Genomic DNA, 19,091 nt, shown 5'->3' with positions numbered 1-19,091 from the left:
CTTTTTAATATAGACTGTCGATGTCAACGGTGATTAAGGCAACCTAGATTGGTGGCTTTTAGTACGGTTGATAATTATTTCCAGCAATTTGATCGATTGACTTCCGTCGCATGATTTTAGTATTAAATTAGGGCCGCTCAGTCGTCACTTTATTACCGACACATGGTTTGTTTGGGGGGAAATAGTCTTCTCCTAGTCTCAATCATGTGAACATCCTCAATGCTGCTGTTGTCCCTATGACCAGAACCATATTGCAACTAATTCTAATCATATTAAGATCTAGCATTTTTATTTTTATTTTCATCTTCAATTCCACCCTCTGTCTATCACAGAGGATTGCCAGGTGTGGTTTTGTTTGGGGGGAATAATTTAGCTTTCCCAGTCCTAAACTGTGTGAGCATTCCCTTATGCTGATGCTGTCCTCTGACTCTCTGCTATTTCATGGTGCTCATGAAAGGTCAGAGGACTCCCTGAACAGAGCCATACCGCCAAATTTAATTAAGAATTATCAACTTGAATTGCATTTATTCAATAAAAATTCTTAATCATTTTTTGTCTGTGTTCTTGACTTTATGGACCTGACAGAAATTGAGCGTCAGCGTATATGTATGATAAAATGTTAACTTTAACCCCCTGAGGTCGGCAAACGCGCGGGCGCGTTTTGCTCGTTTTTTTTTACATAGCAGCAAAATAGACCTAAAATACTCCGTCGGTTTTGGTCATACAGACTTAAGAAAAATGAAAAAATAAGCTGTTAAATGTCTACTTTTTTATGTGTCCACTTACAATCGAAATAAAACATTGTGCTTTTGTAAAATAAAGAAAGTAAACAGGGAGTGCTTTATGCCTCTCCGTCTCCGTGAACTTTTTTTCTGAAGCACTTCTCTAAACTCAAACAAAACTCAGCGAATACTATTCACTCAGACATGAGCTATATATCTCTATAATCATTTAAGTGTGTAGTTTTAAATTATCTAATTCAAATCTAAAACAAATATTCTCTGTTTATGTAATCTATATAAAAAGAGCGAGAGATCAGCTGTGCTCATTATCGTTCTGGCACCTCATTACTCTGCTAATGTGACACGCCCATCGAGAGCGCGCGCTATTCAAACACAGATAATCTGGAGCAACACATGCAAACCAGTCAACGCCCACAACAGCTGGACAACACACTCGCTGTGAGGAATAGCTCTGCTAATAATATCGTGATTATCCTGGAAATTTTACCTCAAACGTGCTGGAGTAGCCGAACAACGGATCCAGCTGCAGATCATCAGTAAGTGCTTTGTTCTAATCGCGATATGAACTGGTGTCTGTAATCCGCAAAAGACTGTTTAAATTTGAATCGCGTTTCTGTGTTTGAATGAATGAACAGCACATGTGCATGCGTTTGTTTACTAACGTTACAGCTTGCGCGTGTCTGTGTGTGTGAATGAAATATCTATTGCCTACTGAGATGAGTAAAAATTGACTGAATACGTTGAAATAAAATGTCTTTGTATAAACATTTTAAACTGCAAATTAACATTTATGCCCTAATATAGGCTATATTATAAAAGACGATATGTTACAGACGAAATATGAAAGACAACATTTCGTTTTGGATAGATTATAAAGTTTGTACTGCCACATCAAAACCTAATTTACAAGGTGCAAACAAAATCTTAAAAGGTCAATATAAGCCTTCTCTTTAAATTATTTTTGTGTTTTATTAGTGACAAATTTGGGGAGAGGATAGCCTACATAATCCAAAACTTTCTGAAAATACGAATGAGAATTAACTGCACAATTACTAGAAATGTTTACCTTGGATATTATACAATTTGCAAGCATAGGCCTACACAGTTTGTGGAAAAATACACTTTTTTTTCAAGATGTTTCCAACTCTGAACCAATTCTGTAGATGTGTGTGTGTATGTATGTATGTATGTATATATATATATATATATATATATATATATATATATATATATATATATATATATATATATATATATATATATGTGTGTGTGTGTGTGTGTTGTCTTTGCATTCTTTGCATTCTGTGTGGCTCAGTGACACACTCAGTGAAAGGCTCATTAGTATGCAGCATTAGCAGGTCTTCTTTGTCTCCAGGTGTGAATGAGGACATTATTCATGACCTTGTTGGATCATTCACGCCCCCCTGCATATTGCCTTTCCAAACAAAAAGTGTCTTACAAAATTTAAATCAATCTATTGTTTAATGTGAACGATTAGCCCGGATGATTTTCAGATCATTTTGAAGTAAATACTCTAGCCGACAACATCCATTAGTCAACAGTATTGTGGGAATATGTGAAGTTGGTTGTTTGTGGTCTTATATCAGAACATTTAAGTTTGAGTTTTTTGAATAACCACACATAAATAATATTCTCTCAAAAATGCAAACATGTACATACATGTTGCTTACATATTATGATAGTCATGTTCGTGCTAAATAGAGTGTAATTACACCTTTGCCATTAATATGTTTATAAGCAACTGAAAAAAATACAAATATCAGGTCATGTCAAAACATCTCAAGGACCCCAAAAACACCTTAGACTCCAGAGGGTTAAAAAAAGAAAGATTACACTTGAAATATTGTTAAAATTGTAATTGTTGTTGATTTACATGTGAACACTTTTTAATAAAATAGCAAAAAATATATTTACAAGGTAGATGTAAAATAATCTTAATAGGTCAATGTAAGCCTTCTCATTAAATTATTTATTATTATTATTTATTAGTGACCAAACCTTTCTGAAAATACAGTATGAGAATTAACTGCACAAAGAAATGTTTACTGTAGCAAATTATCACTATGAAAGATTAATAACCAATCATAACTTGTTATAATTGATTATGAATATTTGGATCAGTTAATCGGATTAACTTGATGTAGCTACATTAACATTACAACCATCCTGTGAACCCTCAATATTGGTTATTAATTGATTAATAGAAATGTAAATTTCCGGGGCATGGGAAATGTATTTCTTACTTGTACTACTAAGAGCAAGTAGCCAAAAATCGATATGATTAGTGTCTCCGGTTAGAGCTTGAGACACGGACAACTTTACGTGTGATATGAAGAAGACTTTATTGCCTAGACTAAACATTACTCTACTCTAACATACACATACTTACATACATGCATACCAAGGGAAAGAGACTGAAGCAGAATACAGGAAAGCAAGAAGTTATATTGTTTGAAATTCAGCAGATCATGCAATTTGTTGAGGCTCCAGTTGATCTTTGCTGATGTTGTCTTGATGAGAGAGAACCAGTTGGAGTCAGAGTCTCTTTGGTGAATGGAAAGACAAGGCTGAAGCCTGGCACAAGCTTGGGGGTCCATGGGGGACTTCTAGTTCAGCATCATCTTCACATTAGGACTTCTCAGGAAGGACCAAAAGAGTACGAGAGCAAGAGCAAGAGAGCCAAGAGGCTAAGAGAGAGAGAGAGCTGATCTTGTGATCAGTGATTTTTAAGTGTGAAGATATCACACCCTCTGGGGGTCTGTAAGCCAATAAGAAGTGTTTCCTTTGGAGGGAAAGTTTTACGACCCACTGTGTTCTAGGAGGCATTTGAATATGTAATTTCATTGGGTGTTTGAGAGAAGAATCTTCAAGATTCTTATAATACTAATGCGTCACAAAGCCACACATGATTTTGGTTAACCATAGTTTGCAAAGTTTGAAACATTAACCCATTAGAGTTTACAAGAAAACATAGGCCTAACCACATAAAAGGAAAATCATGAGATGGGAAAATTAGATACATGTTTATACATTTCTCAAGTGGTTACATGTATAGAATATATATAGGATTAACAGGGTTTACTTCTCCTCAGTAAGAATTAACCCTCTGGGGACGAATTGGGCGGTACCGCCCAAAATGGCATACTTTTACAAATGTGCAATTATCTTCAAAACTATTAATGATAGAGAGGTGCGGTCTTTTTTGCCGTCTTCCTCAGATTCCGCTGAAAACAGTGATGTCCCGTTTGTATTAGACACACACTTCGCTGTTGCGCAATACCACTGCATAAAAAGGCCAATGAAATCGATGTTGTTAGGCAAACTCCACCAATGGAAAAATTGCCGCTGGGAGGATTTTTTTTTTTTACCCAATCAGAGGAAGGTTACCATGACGTATTCTAGCCAATCAGAGGACTCTAGCCTTCAACATGTGCAAACAAACAGCGTCATGTGGACGGAGAATGAGACAGATAGCGAACGGAGCGGAGTATTACAGAGCGCACAGAGATCTATATAAGAGAGAGACAGAAGAACTTAAATAGCATTATTATTGTATTGTTTTAGCACTTTTATGATGGCAAGCAGTAAGATTTACGGCAGAACAAGCTCTGGAACAGTTAGTGGAAAGTAAATCTGCCAGGTTGTGAGTGTGTCTGTTCTTCAGAGCAAGCAGTTCTCATTTAATTTGAAGCAGACGCTTTTTCACGCCTGGGACTGTTTGTAAAAAAAGTTCCTTATTTCATTGTTCTTAAAACATTTGATTAAACAATTACAAATGGCTGTCAAGCAAAGGGTTTGACAAATATTTTTTTGGTTCAAAAACTGTTCACTATTGTTGTGTGAGGTGTGATTTTCAGTAATAAATGACAAAAATCTAATTTTCGTTTTTGAAATTCTCTCGATTATTGTACATTTTTCACTCATACTTCCTTTATAAACACATAACATGCATGATTATGTTAGCTTAGGGTCTTCTGAATCCATAGATACCAACCACATGGTGTTCCATCTCCATTACATATGGTTTATAAGCCCAAATGTAAAAATAGAGAAAACGGACCAAAAAGGGCTTAGTCCCCAATGGGTTAAGTGAGAGTCACAACTCTCTGGAAATTCCTTTGGGGTCGTAAAACTTGTTATCAGTCTTAAGGTGTCCTGTAACAGAACACTAGCTTCATGTGTGATGTTAGTTTTGGGGGAAGTTTCATAGACCTTTGTTGGGAGAATGTGTTTGCTGGATTATTCATTAAATATAATTAATAATTAGTGTGTGTCTGAAACAAATCTCCGGATTTGTTTCCAGGTATATATATATATATATTAGGGCTGTAATCTCCCAGTCGATTAGTCGATTGTTGGTCGATACGTTCTGGTTCGACCAAAATTCTTTTTGGTCGATTTTTTGGCGCGTTCATTTCATTAGTTTTGCCGTGTTCATTTCATCAGTTTTCCCGCTTTCGTTTCATCAGTTTTGCCGCGTTCGTTTCATCAGTTTTGCCGCGTTCGTTTCATCAGGTGGAAAGCACTAATTGCTAATGGGGGTGTTTTCAGAGCACCCCTGTTTCACAGGTAACAGTCTGTCTTCAGAACACCCCCCTTGTTTTCACTTCTTTTGGATTAGCCCAACCCACCGGAGAAGAGAGACAGATTGAAGAAAGTAGGCTACTAGAAGGTTTGCTGAATATTATTTATTTAATTGTGAGAGCGTTTCATTCATAGTCAGTCCTTTTCTACCATGTCAAGAAAAACATCGGCAGTGTGGCAGCATTTTTTATTTATTTATAGAAAATGGGAAAAAATTATTGGAGCCTAATGCGCAGTGCCACTGTTTGTATTAGTTTTGAGCCTATGCTTTATTTTCAGTTATGCACTTTATTTCGTTTTTGCTCTTGATCTGGTTTTTTGTTTCATAAATATTATTTTTTTATTAAAATGGACGTGCCTTTTGTGTTTAAGAGTAAAGCTTTAAGTTAATAGTCTATTCGTGTCTCAGCCGCAAAGCTGCGCTCCTGTGTTCAGCCTCACTCTGTGCGAGCTGCACGGCTGAAATGATAGTGCCTGTCAGTTATTATAATACATATGATAAAAACAATTGTCTAAATTATGTTGCATATTCCTCAAAAGTTCTTGTGATGATATCACTAGTTGACAACAGCACTATTTTCGGAAAAAATCATATGATATTGCGTAGGTGCACGTGATGCAACGCTGTCAGAGCCGACAGACTCGTGTGTCAGACTCATTTCAGTGCAAAATTATTAGGTCAAAAACTATTTAATATACTGCAAATAGCCTACTATTTTTTTAGGTTTATTTATAATTCATTTAGGCGGACAACAAGGCTACCAAGTACTGCGCACAGTGCGCAGCTAATTAATTTAAAGTTTTTTTTTTCCTAACGTCATTTTTAGTCGATTTTTAGTCGAAAATTTCAGGACTTCAGTCGACCAAGATTTCCTTTGGTTGATTACAGCCCTAATATATATATACATTTTTTTTGTTGTTGGCCTCACATTCTTTTCTTGTGTGACACACTTGAATGAAGGGCTCATTGTGCAGCTCATTATGCGGGTCATTGTCTTCTCAGGTGTGAACCACTCATTATTCATGATGGTGTTGGATCATTCACGCCCCTGCGCATATTGCCTTTCCAAACAAAAAGTGTTTTACAGAATTTAAATTAATGTATTGTTTTATGTGAATGATTAGGAAGGATGATTTTCAGATCATTTTGAAGAAAAACTCAAGGCGACAACATCCATTACTCATGACACATATTTAGTATGTGTTTTGTGGTCTAATTTCAGACACATTCGTTTTTTGGTTTTTGAATAACCATGCATAAACATTATTCTCTAAAACATACAAACATTAGGGCTGTAACGATACACCAAACCCACGATTCGGTTCAAATCACAATTTTTGACCCACGATTCGGTTCGTATCACGATTTATTTTATTTATTGATTTTCAAAAAAAAAATCTCCATGTTTTCAGTGCTGATGCAGTGGTGACGCGTTTATGTTGTAAGGGTGGCGCTGCCAATAAAGCACCTAAAAGCTGTCAAAGAACCGGTAAAAGTAATGATTATGAATATGTCAAATATAGCAAGGGGACATTTTCTGTGTTTTCTGTGTCAGCTGCAAAGATGAAGTTGACGATGCTGACTCGCGATAATCGCAGTAGTGAACGCGCCATTTGCGCCAGAAAAATGCACATTTCGGATAACAGTTTTCTTTCGTTTTGAATTGTTCTGTTTAAAATTATGATTTCAAGCGTTCTGTAGATAATATATTTATTTCTCAGGTCTGTGAGGCAAGTAGGCTATTCTGTTGCTGAGTTTCGGTTAATTTATGAGACGAGCTCCAGCGCCGGCGGCTCCGTGTCGTGATATCTAGTCTGCTTTACTTATTATTTATTAAATCTAGGCAATTGGTTGATGACTTTTATCTTAATTGATTAAAATTAAGATACAATTAATACAAAACGAAATTCACTTTAAAGAAAGGCTTGGTGCTTTCTGTTTGAGGTCTTTAAAGTCCGAGGACTGTCACGTCCATAACATTGTTTTTTCCTCATAAATGCGAACACAAAAAATGTAATTAAATAAAATGAATATTTCATGTTCTGTGGAGAGCATAGTAGCTTGGAGAGCTACATTAGTAGCCTAAGCTACAGGACAGAAAAGAAAAATAATGCGTCATCGACATCGTAGGCCTACCCAGCACTTCTAAAAAAGCACTTCCTAATTCGTCTCTGTCCCCAGCACATTTCAAACCAAACTGACGCCCATGGTCTTGTCGACTACACGATTGCCATCCTTTATCTCCACCGGGTAGCCGAAATGTCGCCATACTGCTGACTTAAATGAGGAGGGAGGGTCCGCAATCTCTGGGTTAGTTGCCATGTTACCTCGCGTTCTTCAACTAGCTCAACTTTTGCAGACAGGCGTCACATGATCGGAAAGGTAGTCACGGGGTGTGTCGCGATTCTCCCTTATCACACCGCGACACAGGATCGTGGATCTGAGTGTCGTGATTTCGGTTTCATATCGCGTATCGTTACAGCCCTAACAAACATGTACTCGGCTTGTTACATATGTGTAACAGTAGGTGCCTATTACATGTGCATAATTACAATCTGTAAGTACAGGCTGTTCCATAACTTAGTTACATGTTAATTACATTTTGATACATGTTATTACAACATCCACTAAGTAATTAATTAAGTAATTACTCTGTATCACGGATACCGTAAAATAAAGTGTTACCATTTACTTTAATCAGTGTTTTGATTACATTCTTATTTGTTCAGACTAGGGGTGTCACGGATATACCAGTATTGGCAATAATCGTGATATTTAAAAATAAAATGATACAAATGATAAAATTGTAATCGTGTTAATTAGAGGTGTTGCAATATACCTGTATCAGCGATAACCATATCATTTTAAATGAATAGTACTAATGATAATATGACACGTAAATAAATAATCCAGCACCAGTATCTGATTAACACCCCAATGTACAGTAGGTGGCAGTATTAGACCTTATTTCTGTGATCCCTATCAATCAGTCACGTTCAACGTTATGCCAGAACAGGCTGATGAATTGGGATCTCGCCTGAGAGCCCAATAACTTTCGAGTGGTAACAAAACAAGCCAATGCACATTGGCGAGTGAGATATGCACCGCTAGCCACTCCTGCACATACGGGTATATAAGGCAGGGTGCACCACTCACACATTAAACTTTCACTTCAGTACAGAGCAGTTCATCTGATAACTACAATCATCGTTCGTGTTGGTACGAGAACGAAGAAGTTCTGGAAAGTGTTGGTGTGACGGCTAGTTCAGCGGTGGTCGCCTTCTGAGAGAGCAAACGCACAACAGTGTGCAGTGACCTTTCCCCTGTGCACTTTAGCACTAACAACATTTCCCTAAAAAAAGCAAGCAGACGACGGTGAGCGTCGTTTCCTGTCCTCATATTACATCCACGATCACTGCCCCACATGCCTGGGCATAACCATGCTAAAATGGCATTTGTGGATAATTCATGTTCATGAGAAGGATTACAATGGGAGCTCTTCTTCCGGGTAACCCCCGCGGACCTCCCGCTCCTCAAGCGTGTAGTGTTTCATGGAGAGAGCGCACGATTGCACGACGCCTTAAAAACTGCTAGATATGCTTATTTTTCAAAACTCTTAGAAGAAAACAAACACAACCCTAGGTATTTATTCAAAACAGTGGCTAAATTAATGGAAACACCAGACGTTACCAAACAGCACATCAGTAATGACTTTATGAACTTCTTTCCTTACAAGACTGATAATATTAGAGGAAAAATTATAACTATGCAACCATCCAGATCAGATGGTGGACCTGCGCCTAGACACGCCCACAACGCATTCCTGAAGAGTCTGCTTCATCAGCCCTGTGAAGGCCTCATTGATACAACAGCCATCGGCACTGATCCTCAACAAACTCTTCTCCATACCAGCGTGATGATTCCGACTTACAACCAGATGGAACTGGATAAATATTTTAAATGTTCTGATCCAATCTGACTTCTGACCTGTAATGCTGCCTGAATCATAATCATACACTGTTTGTTCGTTGGCCAGAGAAGAACTGGTTCCCGACTGAGGTTTTTTCTCCATTCTGTCACCTGATGGAGTTTTGGTTCCTTGGCACTGTCACCTTGGCTTTTGGCTTGCTTAGTTGGGGATATTTAATATTCAACATTATTATTGATCTGCCTTACTTAAGGTGGACGATGAAGCCATTTTCTTCAAGAAACAAACTTTGTTGTATTATTTTCATGTTACCACTGTGAAGCTGCTTTGAAACAATCTGCATTGTAAAAAGCGCTATATATATATATACAGTATATATATAGGTGACTTGAATCAGATTCAGAGTTGACAGCCATGCTTGCCCAGGCCGCTGCGTGCATCGAACTGCGTGCCACCTGAAGGGGTCACCCACAACTTCTGTCCATCACCTGTGAGACGACAGCATATCTGGCTGGTGAGGCCTACAGTGCCGCTGTACAGGCCACCTCCCAATTCGTCCGTCTGTTCTGATGTAACGTCTCCGTTTCCTCCATCAGGAAGCGGGGGTTACATTAGTAACCTAGACGTTTTGCAAGCCACCTCGGGTATTTAATGCAATTCCAATCTACATAGCCTTTATCACTGTATAGAATACTATAAAATAATACCGCAGCCTCATTTGCCGATGAGAAGCCACATCAGTTCACAGAAGGAAGTAATTTCAAACTGTTTGCCATTAACCCTCTGGGGTCTAAGGTGTTTTTGGGGCCCTTGAGATGTTCTGACATGCCCTGACAATTGTGCTTTTTTCAATTGCTTAGAAACATATTAATGGCAAAGGTGTAATTACACTCTATTTAGCACAGACAGGGCTACCATAATATGTGAGCAACATGTAAGTACATGTTTGTATTTTTGAGAGAATAACGTTTATGCATGGTTAGTGAAAAAACAAAAAATTAAAGAGTCTGAAATAACGCCACAAAACAAATTCTAAATATGTGTCCACAAGACTTTTGACTAAGGGATGTTGTCGCCTAGTTTTTTCTTTACAATTATCTGAAAATCATCCTGCCTAATCATTCACATAAAACAATACATTGATTTAAATTTTGTAAAACACTTTTTGTTTGGAAAGGCAATATGCGTGGAGGCGTGATTCACACCTGAGAAGACAATGACCCGCATAATGAGCTGCATAATGAGCCTTTCATTCAAGTGTCACTGAGCCACAAGAAAGAATGTGAGGACTTATTTTGTATGCATGCAAAATGTATAATATCCAAGGTAAACATTTCTAGTAACGATGCAGTTAATTCACATACGGTATTTTCAGAAAGTTTTGGAATATATCCTCTCCCCAAATATGTCACTAATAAAAAACAATAATACATAATTTAATGAGAAGGCTTATATTGACCTATTAAGATGTTGCTTACATCTACCTTGTAAAAATATTTTTTGGTCTTTTATTTAAAACCTTTCACATGTAAAATCAACAACAATTAAAATTAACAATATTTCAAGTGTAATCTTTCTTTGTAAAAAGTATACATTTTATCATACTGTGACCATGTTTGGCTGGATTGCCCTCGAGTGCCTCGAGAGGGCGCTTCACCCCTGCACTTCATCCCCTTGGACTGTTCACGCACACACTCTGGACTAATTTCTCACATCTGTTGCCACTGATCACCCTCTCACCTGCATCTAGTTTCACTCACAGCTCCACACACATTTATACCTCACTCTCACTATTACACGGGGTGAGGTCTTGTTTTGCCACGCTGCATGTTTTCCTCGTGTTTCCTTGTTTCATGTCAGTGTTTTGTTACCTGTTGAAATAAAGCTCTGCGAATGGATCCGACTGCCTCTACTCTTTCACGACACATACGTAGTTTGACTATTGGAACAAACACTATAATAACATCTTAGCTGATAATTTTATATACCTACTTTATTTTTGAGAAAACATCACACTATATATTTGTAAAAGCCGGCTATTCGGTCCAACTTCCGGTTTCCAAATAGCCGGTAAAGGACGCGCGTGTTCAAGTCTTTCCAGCGTCTCAAAGGAATTTTGGTTAAATAAGACACATGTTTTCATATGCAATTATCTCGTTTTAATCTGACTCCATGAATTAAAAAGGTTCAATGTGCAATAAGGTTATGTTTACACTTAAATAGTTACAACATGGATGTAATGAGAATTTAAACCATTTGTACCAAGCATAAATGTAAAATGTTACCTGAGAGAGAGAAATAGAAATAGAGAGAGAGAGAGAGAGAGAGAGAGAGAGAGAGAGAGAGAGAGAGAGAAGAGAGAGAGGGAGGGAGAGAGAGAGAGAGACTCTCTCACCCGCCCAGCATCCAGAGCAAAGGGCAGAAGCACATTTGCAGTCCTGTTTTGTCGTTTCTCCCCCAACCATCTGACCAACACCTAGGTGTGAGATATTCAAACTGACCAATCAGACCATCACAATTTCCCCCATTGTCCCAAATCTCTGGCCTACAGGCCTATATCACTGCTGTGCTGGAAATGTCTGGGAGAAAAGCAAATGTCTTTGTTGGTTAGAAATAATCTTGGCTTATTTGATGTGACAGTAGTCTTTTTTACAGTAACAACTTTATTATCTATCCAAAACTAATCAACAAAATCCTGTCTAAACATTAATATTTTGTCTGTAACATTGTTTTTATAATATATTAGCCTATGATTGTTAATTTGCAGTTTAATACGTTGCTTATACGAAGACATTTTATTGAAACATTTCAGTCGATTTTTACTCCTCTCAATATAGCAATATATTTATATCAATATAGTAGGGCTGTAGCGATACACCAAACCCACGATTCGATTTGTATCACGATTTTTGACCCACGATACGATACAAACCTCGATATGGGGGGGGGGGGGACAAAACAGTTCAAAAGATATTTTGAGGAAAAAAAATATATTTTTATTAAATAACATTTGAAAAGCCTGTATAAACTGAACACCAAAAAACAATATTAACTATGCAAATTATTAACAATATACCTAAGTAAAATAAATGATATAGCCAAAGCTATAACACTTCTGTTTTCTTTGTAATAAAATACTGTTGAAAAACAAAAAGTAAAAAAAGTAAAGTCCATAGTGGAGATGATTCGAGTTGAAAATTCTTCTTCAATCAATCTTACATTTACAAAGAAAATTAAATGGTAACTGTTTTTTCACAATGCGGTAACTGAGGCTTACTGTCTGTGCTGTAAACCACAAATCAAGTAAGTATACATTAAACAAATAAACAACTTCTTTCTCTTAAAGGGATACTCCACCGTCTTTTCATATTAAACTATGTTATTCCCTTAACTAAGACGAGTTGATACATACCTCTCTCGTCTCAGTGCGTGCACTTAATCGCTGTGGCGCGCGGCGAAACTTTGTTCACTCAGTTCATTCAATATGGGCCAAGCAGAGAAGCTACCAAACACCTCCACGTTTTCCCTATTTAAATACAGTTACTCGCGTACTGGCGGAGTAATATCTTCACTAGAGGGAGCGGGGGCCGGTGAGAGGATTTTTCACGAGTGAAGATATTATAAGCATAAGCACTTGCTATGGTATTCCGCCATACAATATAGTTATCCATTTTACACTTACGGCAAATTGTGTGGGTCTTGTCAACTACACGATTACCATCTTTGTTCTCCACCGGGTAGCCGAAATGTTGCCATACTGCTGACTTAAAAGTATTAGGAGGGTCCGCGATCTCTGGATTGTTTGCCATGATGTTTCCTCACATTCTTCAACTAGCTCGCGTGACGCGTCACATGATTGGAAAGCTTAAGGTAGCACACGTAATTGGAGGACGCTTTTTATAATGTCTACGAATTTTATAATGTTAAATTCAAATTATAGGCTACTAATGATACTAATAGTAATTTAAAGATGTGGTAGCATTGGATCTGGACAGGAAGGATAACTCTGGGAGCTGGAAGGGGTGTGTGTCGCGATTCTGCCTTCTCACATCGTGATACAGGTTCGTGGACCTGCGTATCGCGATTTCGATTTAATATTGCATATCGTTACAGCCTTACAATATAGCAATAGATGTATTCATGTAAAAATAAAATGTTTACTAATGTAAGAGTGTGAATGAACAGACACGCGCTGTACAGCTGTAGTAAACACCGCACGTCTGTGCCGTTCATTCATTCACACACAGACACGCGATTCATATTTAAACAGTCTTTTTGCGGTTTACAGACATTATTGCATATTGCGATTATGCATATAAGAATAAAAAACTTAGCCTACCTATTCCTCAGCTGGATCCGTTGCTCCTCGAAGTGAAACAAAGCAGCACTGAGGTATTCCCAGGATTTTTATTATGATAGTATTATTCCTCAAAGCGTAGCAAGACCACGTAAAATACATGAGTCTGATTAAACTCGGTGTGTTTTATCCAGCTGATGTGTGCGTTGCATGTATTGCCTCAGATCATTTGCGTTTGAATAGCGCACGCTCTCCGTGGGCGTGTTTGCATTAACATTTGATGAGCTATAATGAGAACGACTGACATCTCTCTCTTTTCATACAGATTACATAAACAGAGAATATTTGTTTTTTAAATAAATAACTTCATTTAAAAGAAGAGAATTCAAGCTTCTTGCCTGTGTGCCTGTATGCCGGAATGACTGAGTATTCGCTGAGTTACAGTTTATTTTCGGACGCGTTTCAGAATGGACTTCACTGGCAGAACTTGCATCATCTTTATTTGGCAAAAAGCACAACACTTGTGTGTTTTGGGCGTAACGTGAAATAAACCAACCAGAGTCTCATCTCCCATTCCCTTTAAAAGCCAGTTGCGCTCGCGCCATTGGCAGATTAGCTATTTACATGACGGAATTTGCAAGCAAAAAGATGGAACACGTCTCCAGAGCGCAAACGGTTCTCCTCGTGCGCGAGGTTAAAGCGCGCAAGCAGACCAAATGGGACAAGCCGGATACCACCATATCTTTATGTACACAATATGAATATTTTACATTGTAATCCTTTTATTTTTAATATTTGGCTAGTTTGTGTACTGCTGGACATCCCTGTGTGTATAATAAGCAGAGTGTATGCGCGTTGTGGACCCGCCTAGGCACCTAACGCGCTCTTTAAATAACAAAAAAAATACTGTAGACTGTAGACCAGGTTTTTGTTCGTCAATGGCGCAGTCTATTTCAGTTGCCTCAAAATAGCAACGCACCAACAATGTGCTTGAACACACCTCGTTTTCAGACCAGCATGCCCATGGGCGCATAAATAGGTACAAATGCATTTGCTATTTAAACAACGTGGCACAGGACGTGAAAAGAACAACTGCGTCAGGCTGAAACTAGCAAAAAACACTTGCGTCGCGTTTGACGCTGCATTGCGCGGGGTGTAAGATAGGGCCCCCAAGTCATTATGGTAGAGATGATCTTACCACAGTGCCTTCAGTTTACAGTGACGATTCTCCAGGACATCAGAGAGCAGATTAACTCCTGAGTCTCCTAGATTATTTCCACACAGATCCAGTTGTCTCAGGTGTGAGGGGTTTGATCTCAGAGCTGAAGCCAGAGCAGCACAACCTTCATCTGTGACACCACAATCACTCAACCTGTAGAGAACAATGACACTCTTCACCCTCTCAGATCAACAGAGACTTCATTATCAAAGAGATACCAATAACATAAACTTAAATCACCATGTTAGATAGATCTTGGTCAAAGAGCACAAAGCATAATTAAAACACTCCTGCAGTCAAAATCAAGCAGGAATTTTTTTTCTTATTTGTGATCATAATTTGTGGTATATCTCTTTTTTAAACAATTCATTCAATATGTCAGATTTATTGTTATTATAAGATATTATGCCTCTATGCGTGAGATAAATATTATATAAAAACTAATCAAACAACAACAAATAAAAACTGTATATCTTACAAAATATAGAAAAATAGAAGATGTTAATATAATGAACATTAAAGATTCATGAAGGGCAAGGCAGGGGAGAAAGAGGGGGACGAACAACTCATCTGTCAGCGGCCCATATTAGGGCTAAATATCGGGTAAAACATCAGGGTTAAACTGAAGGATTTTTATAGCTGAAAAAGTTAAATTCATAGGAAATGCATTGAATACTAGGCTTGTTGCGATAGTCGGTGTTACCGGTGATACACGGTGTTTAACCCACCTACCGGTCATAGCACGTGACCACCGGCACCGTCCCCATCGTGTTGAAGTTTTAGCCTATAGTAATAAAGCACTTAATTCAGTTAGTGACTACGTGCCTTCGTAATTTGGCGTAAGCGGAACGAGCGCGCATGCGTAAAGCAGCAGGTGTCTGATTTCAATTATCATTTGAGGAGAGTGAGGCGAGCTAACTGGCAAAGGATGGCGGAAGATCTGGTTTCAAAGAGAAATGCAAAAGCACCTATTTGGAAATATTTTGGATTCAAACCAAATGCCAACAGGGAACCTGAAAACGTTAACGAGGCAACCTGTAAACTTTGCCTGATGAAAGTGGCAGCATCCGGAGGTAACACTTCGAATTTACACGCACATCTTCAAGCACACCACAAAAATGAAGCGGCCAAGATCGGTCCAGCGGCAAAAAATCGACCACAAAAGCCTGACACACAAACACAGCCTTCGATAATTGGTGCATTTGCGCGATGCACAAAATATAAAAGGGACAGTGCGAGGTGGAACACGTGCACTGAAGCAGTGACGAAATACATATGCAAAGAAATGGTGTCTTTTAAAACTGTTGAAAAGCAATCTTTCAGAGACCTCATAACCACACTCAACAGCCAATATGAACTGCCAGGGCGTTACTATTTCACCAAAACAGCTGTCCCACGTGCCTACAACCGTGTCCGGAGTGAGTTGCAAAACGTTATTTCAACTGTTGAGAATTTTTCACTCACCACGGACATGTGGTCGAGCAGAAAGATGACCCCTTATATGTCTCTGACTGTCCATTTTATTGATACTGAATGGGGACTACAATCAAAATGCCTACAAACTAGTTTTTTGCCAGAGGATCACACTGCAGCTAACTTGGCCGACGCTTTGCAGGAGGGCCTAAGTGATTGGGGATTAGACGAGAATAAAATATCTTGTATCACAACGGACAGTGGAGCTAATGTAAAAGCAGCTGTTCGTAATTTAGGCTGGCCCTGGTTAAGCTGCTTTGGGCACAACCTAAACCTAGCTGTGTCCAACACAATCGACAAGACAGAGAAAGCCCGCACAGACCGTGCTCTAGCTGTGTGTCGTGCAATAAACGGCATGTTCTCCCACAGCTGGAGAAGGAGAAGGGAACTGCAAAAAGCCCAAGCCGAGCTTGGCCTTCCTGAACACTCGCTGGTGACGGTAAGTTTATTGTAGCCTCAAATAGTTTGTGACAAAAGCATCTGTTAACAAAAAAAAAAACATTAAAACAATGATAATAAATAATTATAATAAACTATGTTTTTAATTAGCTTATTAATATTTTTATATGTTTTAATAGTGATTTGTAATATTGCATTTTTAAACGACTGGTTATAACGACTGGCTATAACCAGGGCCGTTTGAAGGAATTTGGGGGCCCCAAGCAAAATGGACATGGAGGAATTAACTAAAGATTAAATAACTAACAATTTACCATCTATTAATGATGATTATTATAAAGTGTTACCGAAAAGATATGTTAGCATTTCCATATTTTGATATGATGCAGCTGCTTTCACAACTACCAATGCTTAAAATCATCCCAAGCTAATGTTTGATGCACAGCATTTATTGTTTGGTTTTCCTAACCCCCATAAATAGATTATCACGGTGGAATAGTTAGTAGGCTATAGCATGCTATGCCACTTTCATCAAAACCTATTACAAGCTATAGCAATGTCATGTCATTAAATACGATAAACAGTGATTCTGGAACAAATCTGCGTCTTCCTTATCCCGTTAAAAAAACACATTACAGCAAATAAAAAGTTGCACTAACTGTTCGTTACCAGCAGTATTTGCCGTCAGGCAGGTAACGTTAGCTAACATACACATATTTTTGCTAGCCTAACTGCTGCAAAATTACACCACTTGTACAAGACAAGTAGAGCTATTTTATCCAGTGTAATTTATCACTTACCACTATCTTGTTTTTCTTTTTCTTTTCTGGCTTCCTGAAGCATAATTCCGCTTCATTATGACTACCGAGGAGGTTTTGTATTTTGCCGGCCGCAGGGATCGCGTGGTTGGCTGGCTGCTGTCAGCGATAGGGGCCCTCTTGAGGGGTATCCCGATAACAGTGTCATTGCACTTTACTGCATTGACTATCAAAGGGGTCCTCACGCAGTTTGTCGTTGCATTTTATTCTTAACCAGTCGTTGTCTTGGGGCCCCAGGCCAGCTCGGGGCCCCAAGCAATTGCTTGGTTTGCTTGCCTTGTCGCGACGGGCCTGGCTATAACAAATGTTTTTATTTTCTCCCATGAGGACTGTGCAACTCGCTGGGGATATAAGCAGAAAATGATTGATAGGATGCTAGAGCAGAGGCCGGCAATCAATCGAGTACTTGCAGATGAACGGAAAGCAAATGTGAGCATCACATGGCAAGACGAGGATGTTTTGCAATCGGTAAATAAAGCGTTGAAACCAGTAAGCGAGTTCACCGACATCCTGTCCGGCGAGAACTATGTTACCATGTCATCGCTTCTGCCTATGCTGCATCTCATTAAAGAGGACACTTTGGCCCCATCAAATGAGGATGGACAACTGACAGCCAGCCTAAAAGCCGGCATCATAGCTATTGTAGATGAGAAATATGAAGCGCTGCCTGAAGAAAGCAAGGAGCTTATGCGCAAGGCGACTTTCCTGGACCCGCGCTACCGGGGTAACTACGATCCAAATGTTGATGAGACTAGGAGGATAATTGAGGAAGAAGCGGTCCTTTTGGGTAGGAGAGAACAGTCAGCGCAACCCGTGACAGAACAGGAAGGGGGAAATCAGGATGAAAGCGCTGAGGAGCCGCCACACAAGAGGAAAACACTAGCAAGTTTATTAAAAAGAAAAACAGGCGCTACATCAACACTGACTGCTCCAGAAAGGGTGCTCACAGAAATCGCAACTTATGTTCAGGAGCCCGAGTCCTCCATTAATGCTGAGACAGATCCTCTGGTGTGGTGGAAAGAAAATCAAAATAGGCTCCCCGTTTTGGCAAAAGTAGCCAAAAAATATCTTTGTGTTTGTGCAACAAGCTGCGCATCCGAGAGAGTGTTCAGCACGATGGGAAACATAATCACCCCAACAAGATCTCTTTTGAAACCAGAAATGGTAAATATGTTGGCTTTTCTGGCCAGGAATATTTAAGAATGTATGCAACAAGCAGCGTGATCACGTTTTGTTCCCTGTTGCAATTTAAAATGAAGGTTTTTTGTTTATTGTTTCTCATTTAGCCTATTTATCATTTTTATTTAGCCTACCTCTTTTTTTTTAACAGCTTAACGTGAGTTTATTTTTTATATTAGTTTTTTTGGCACTTAAGTGTCCAGTGATTATTCGGGTAGGCTACCATTTAACAAAGTTTTTGATGTTCGTTCGTTTCATATTCGATGGTTGTGCGGTGTTTTTTTTTTGTTTTGTTTTTTTGTTTTTTGCTGAAAAAGGCAGGCACTTTATTTAACGAATAGTGATTTTAAAAAAATTTAATTTCTTGTTTGATACTTGCACGATGTGTGCAGTGGTTCGTTTTGTTAATAAATGCACTTTAAGGCTACG

General features: G+C 38.6%; 1 protein-coding gene across 1 annotated transcript in view; it reads right to left on the bottom strand.

Moving 5' to 3' along the window:
* The window catches only part of LOC306997681 (uncharacterized protein), a 93,986-nt gene that overhangs the window by 10,548 nt on the left and 64,347 nt on the right, over positions 1 to 19,091 (bottom strand). The window contains exon 13 of the mRNA XM_079611043.1: positions 14,773 to 14,946. Coding sequence (XP_079467169.1) covers positions 14,773 to 14,946 — 174 coding nt within the window. The remainder of the gene's footprint in view (positions 1 to 14,772; positions 14,947 to 19,091) is intronic.

Source organism: Phoxinus phoxinus (genome assembly GCF_949152265.1).
Source record: "Phoxinus phoxinus genome assembly, chromosome: 4".
Lineage (NCBI taxonomy): Eukaryota > Metazoa > Chordata > Actinopteri > Cypriniformes > Leuciscidae > Phoxinus > Phoxinus phoxinus.
Note: the sequence above shows the minus strand (reverse complement) of the source record. Positions and strands in the feature narration are given on the sequence as shown.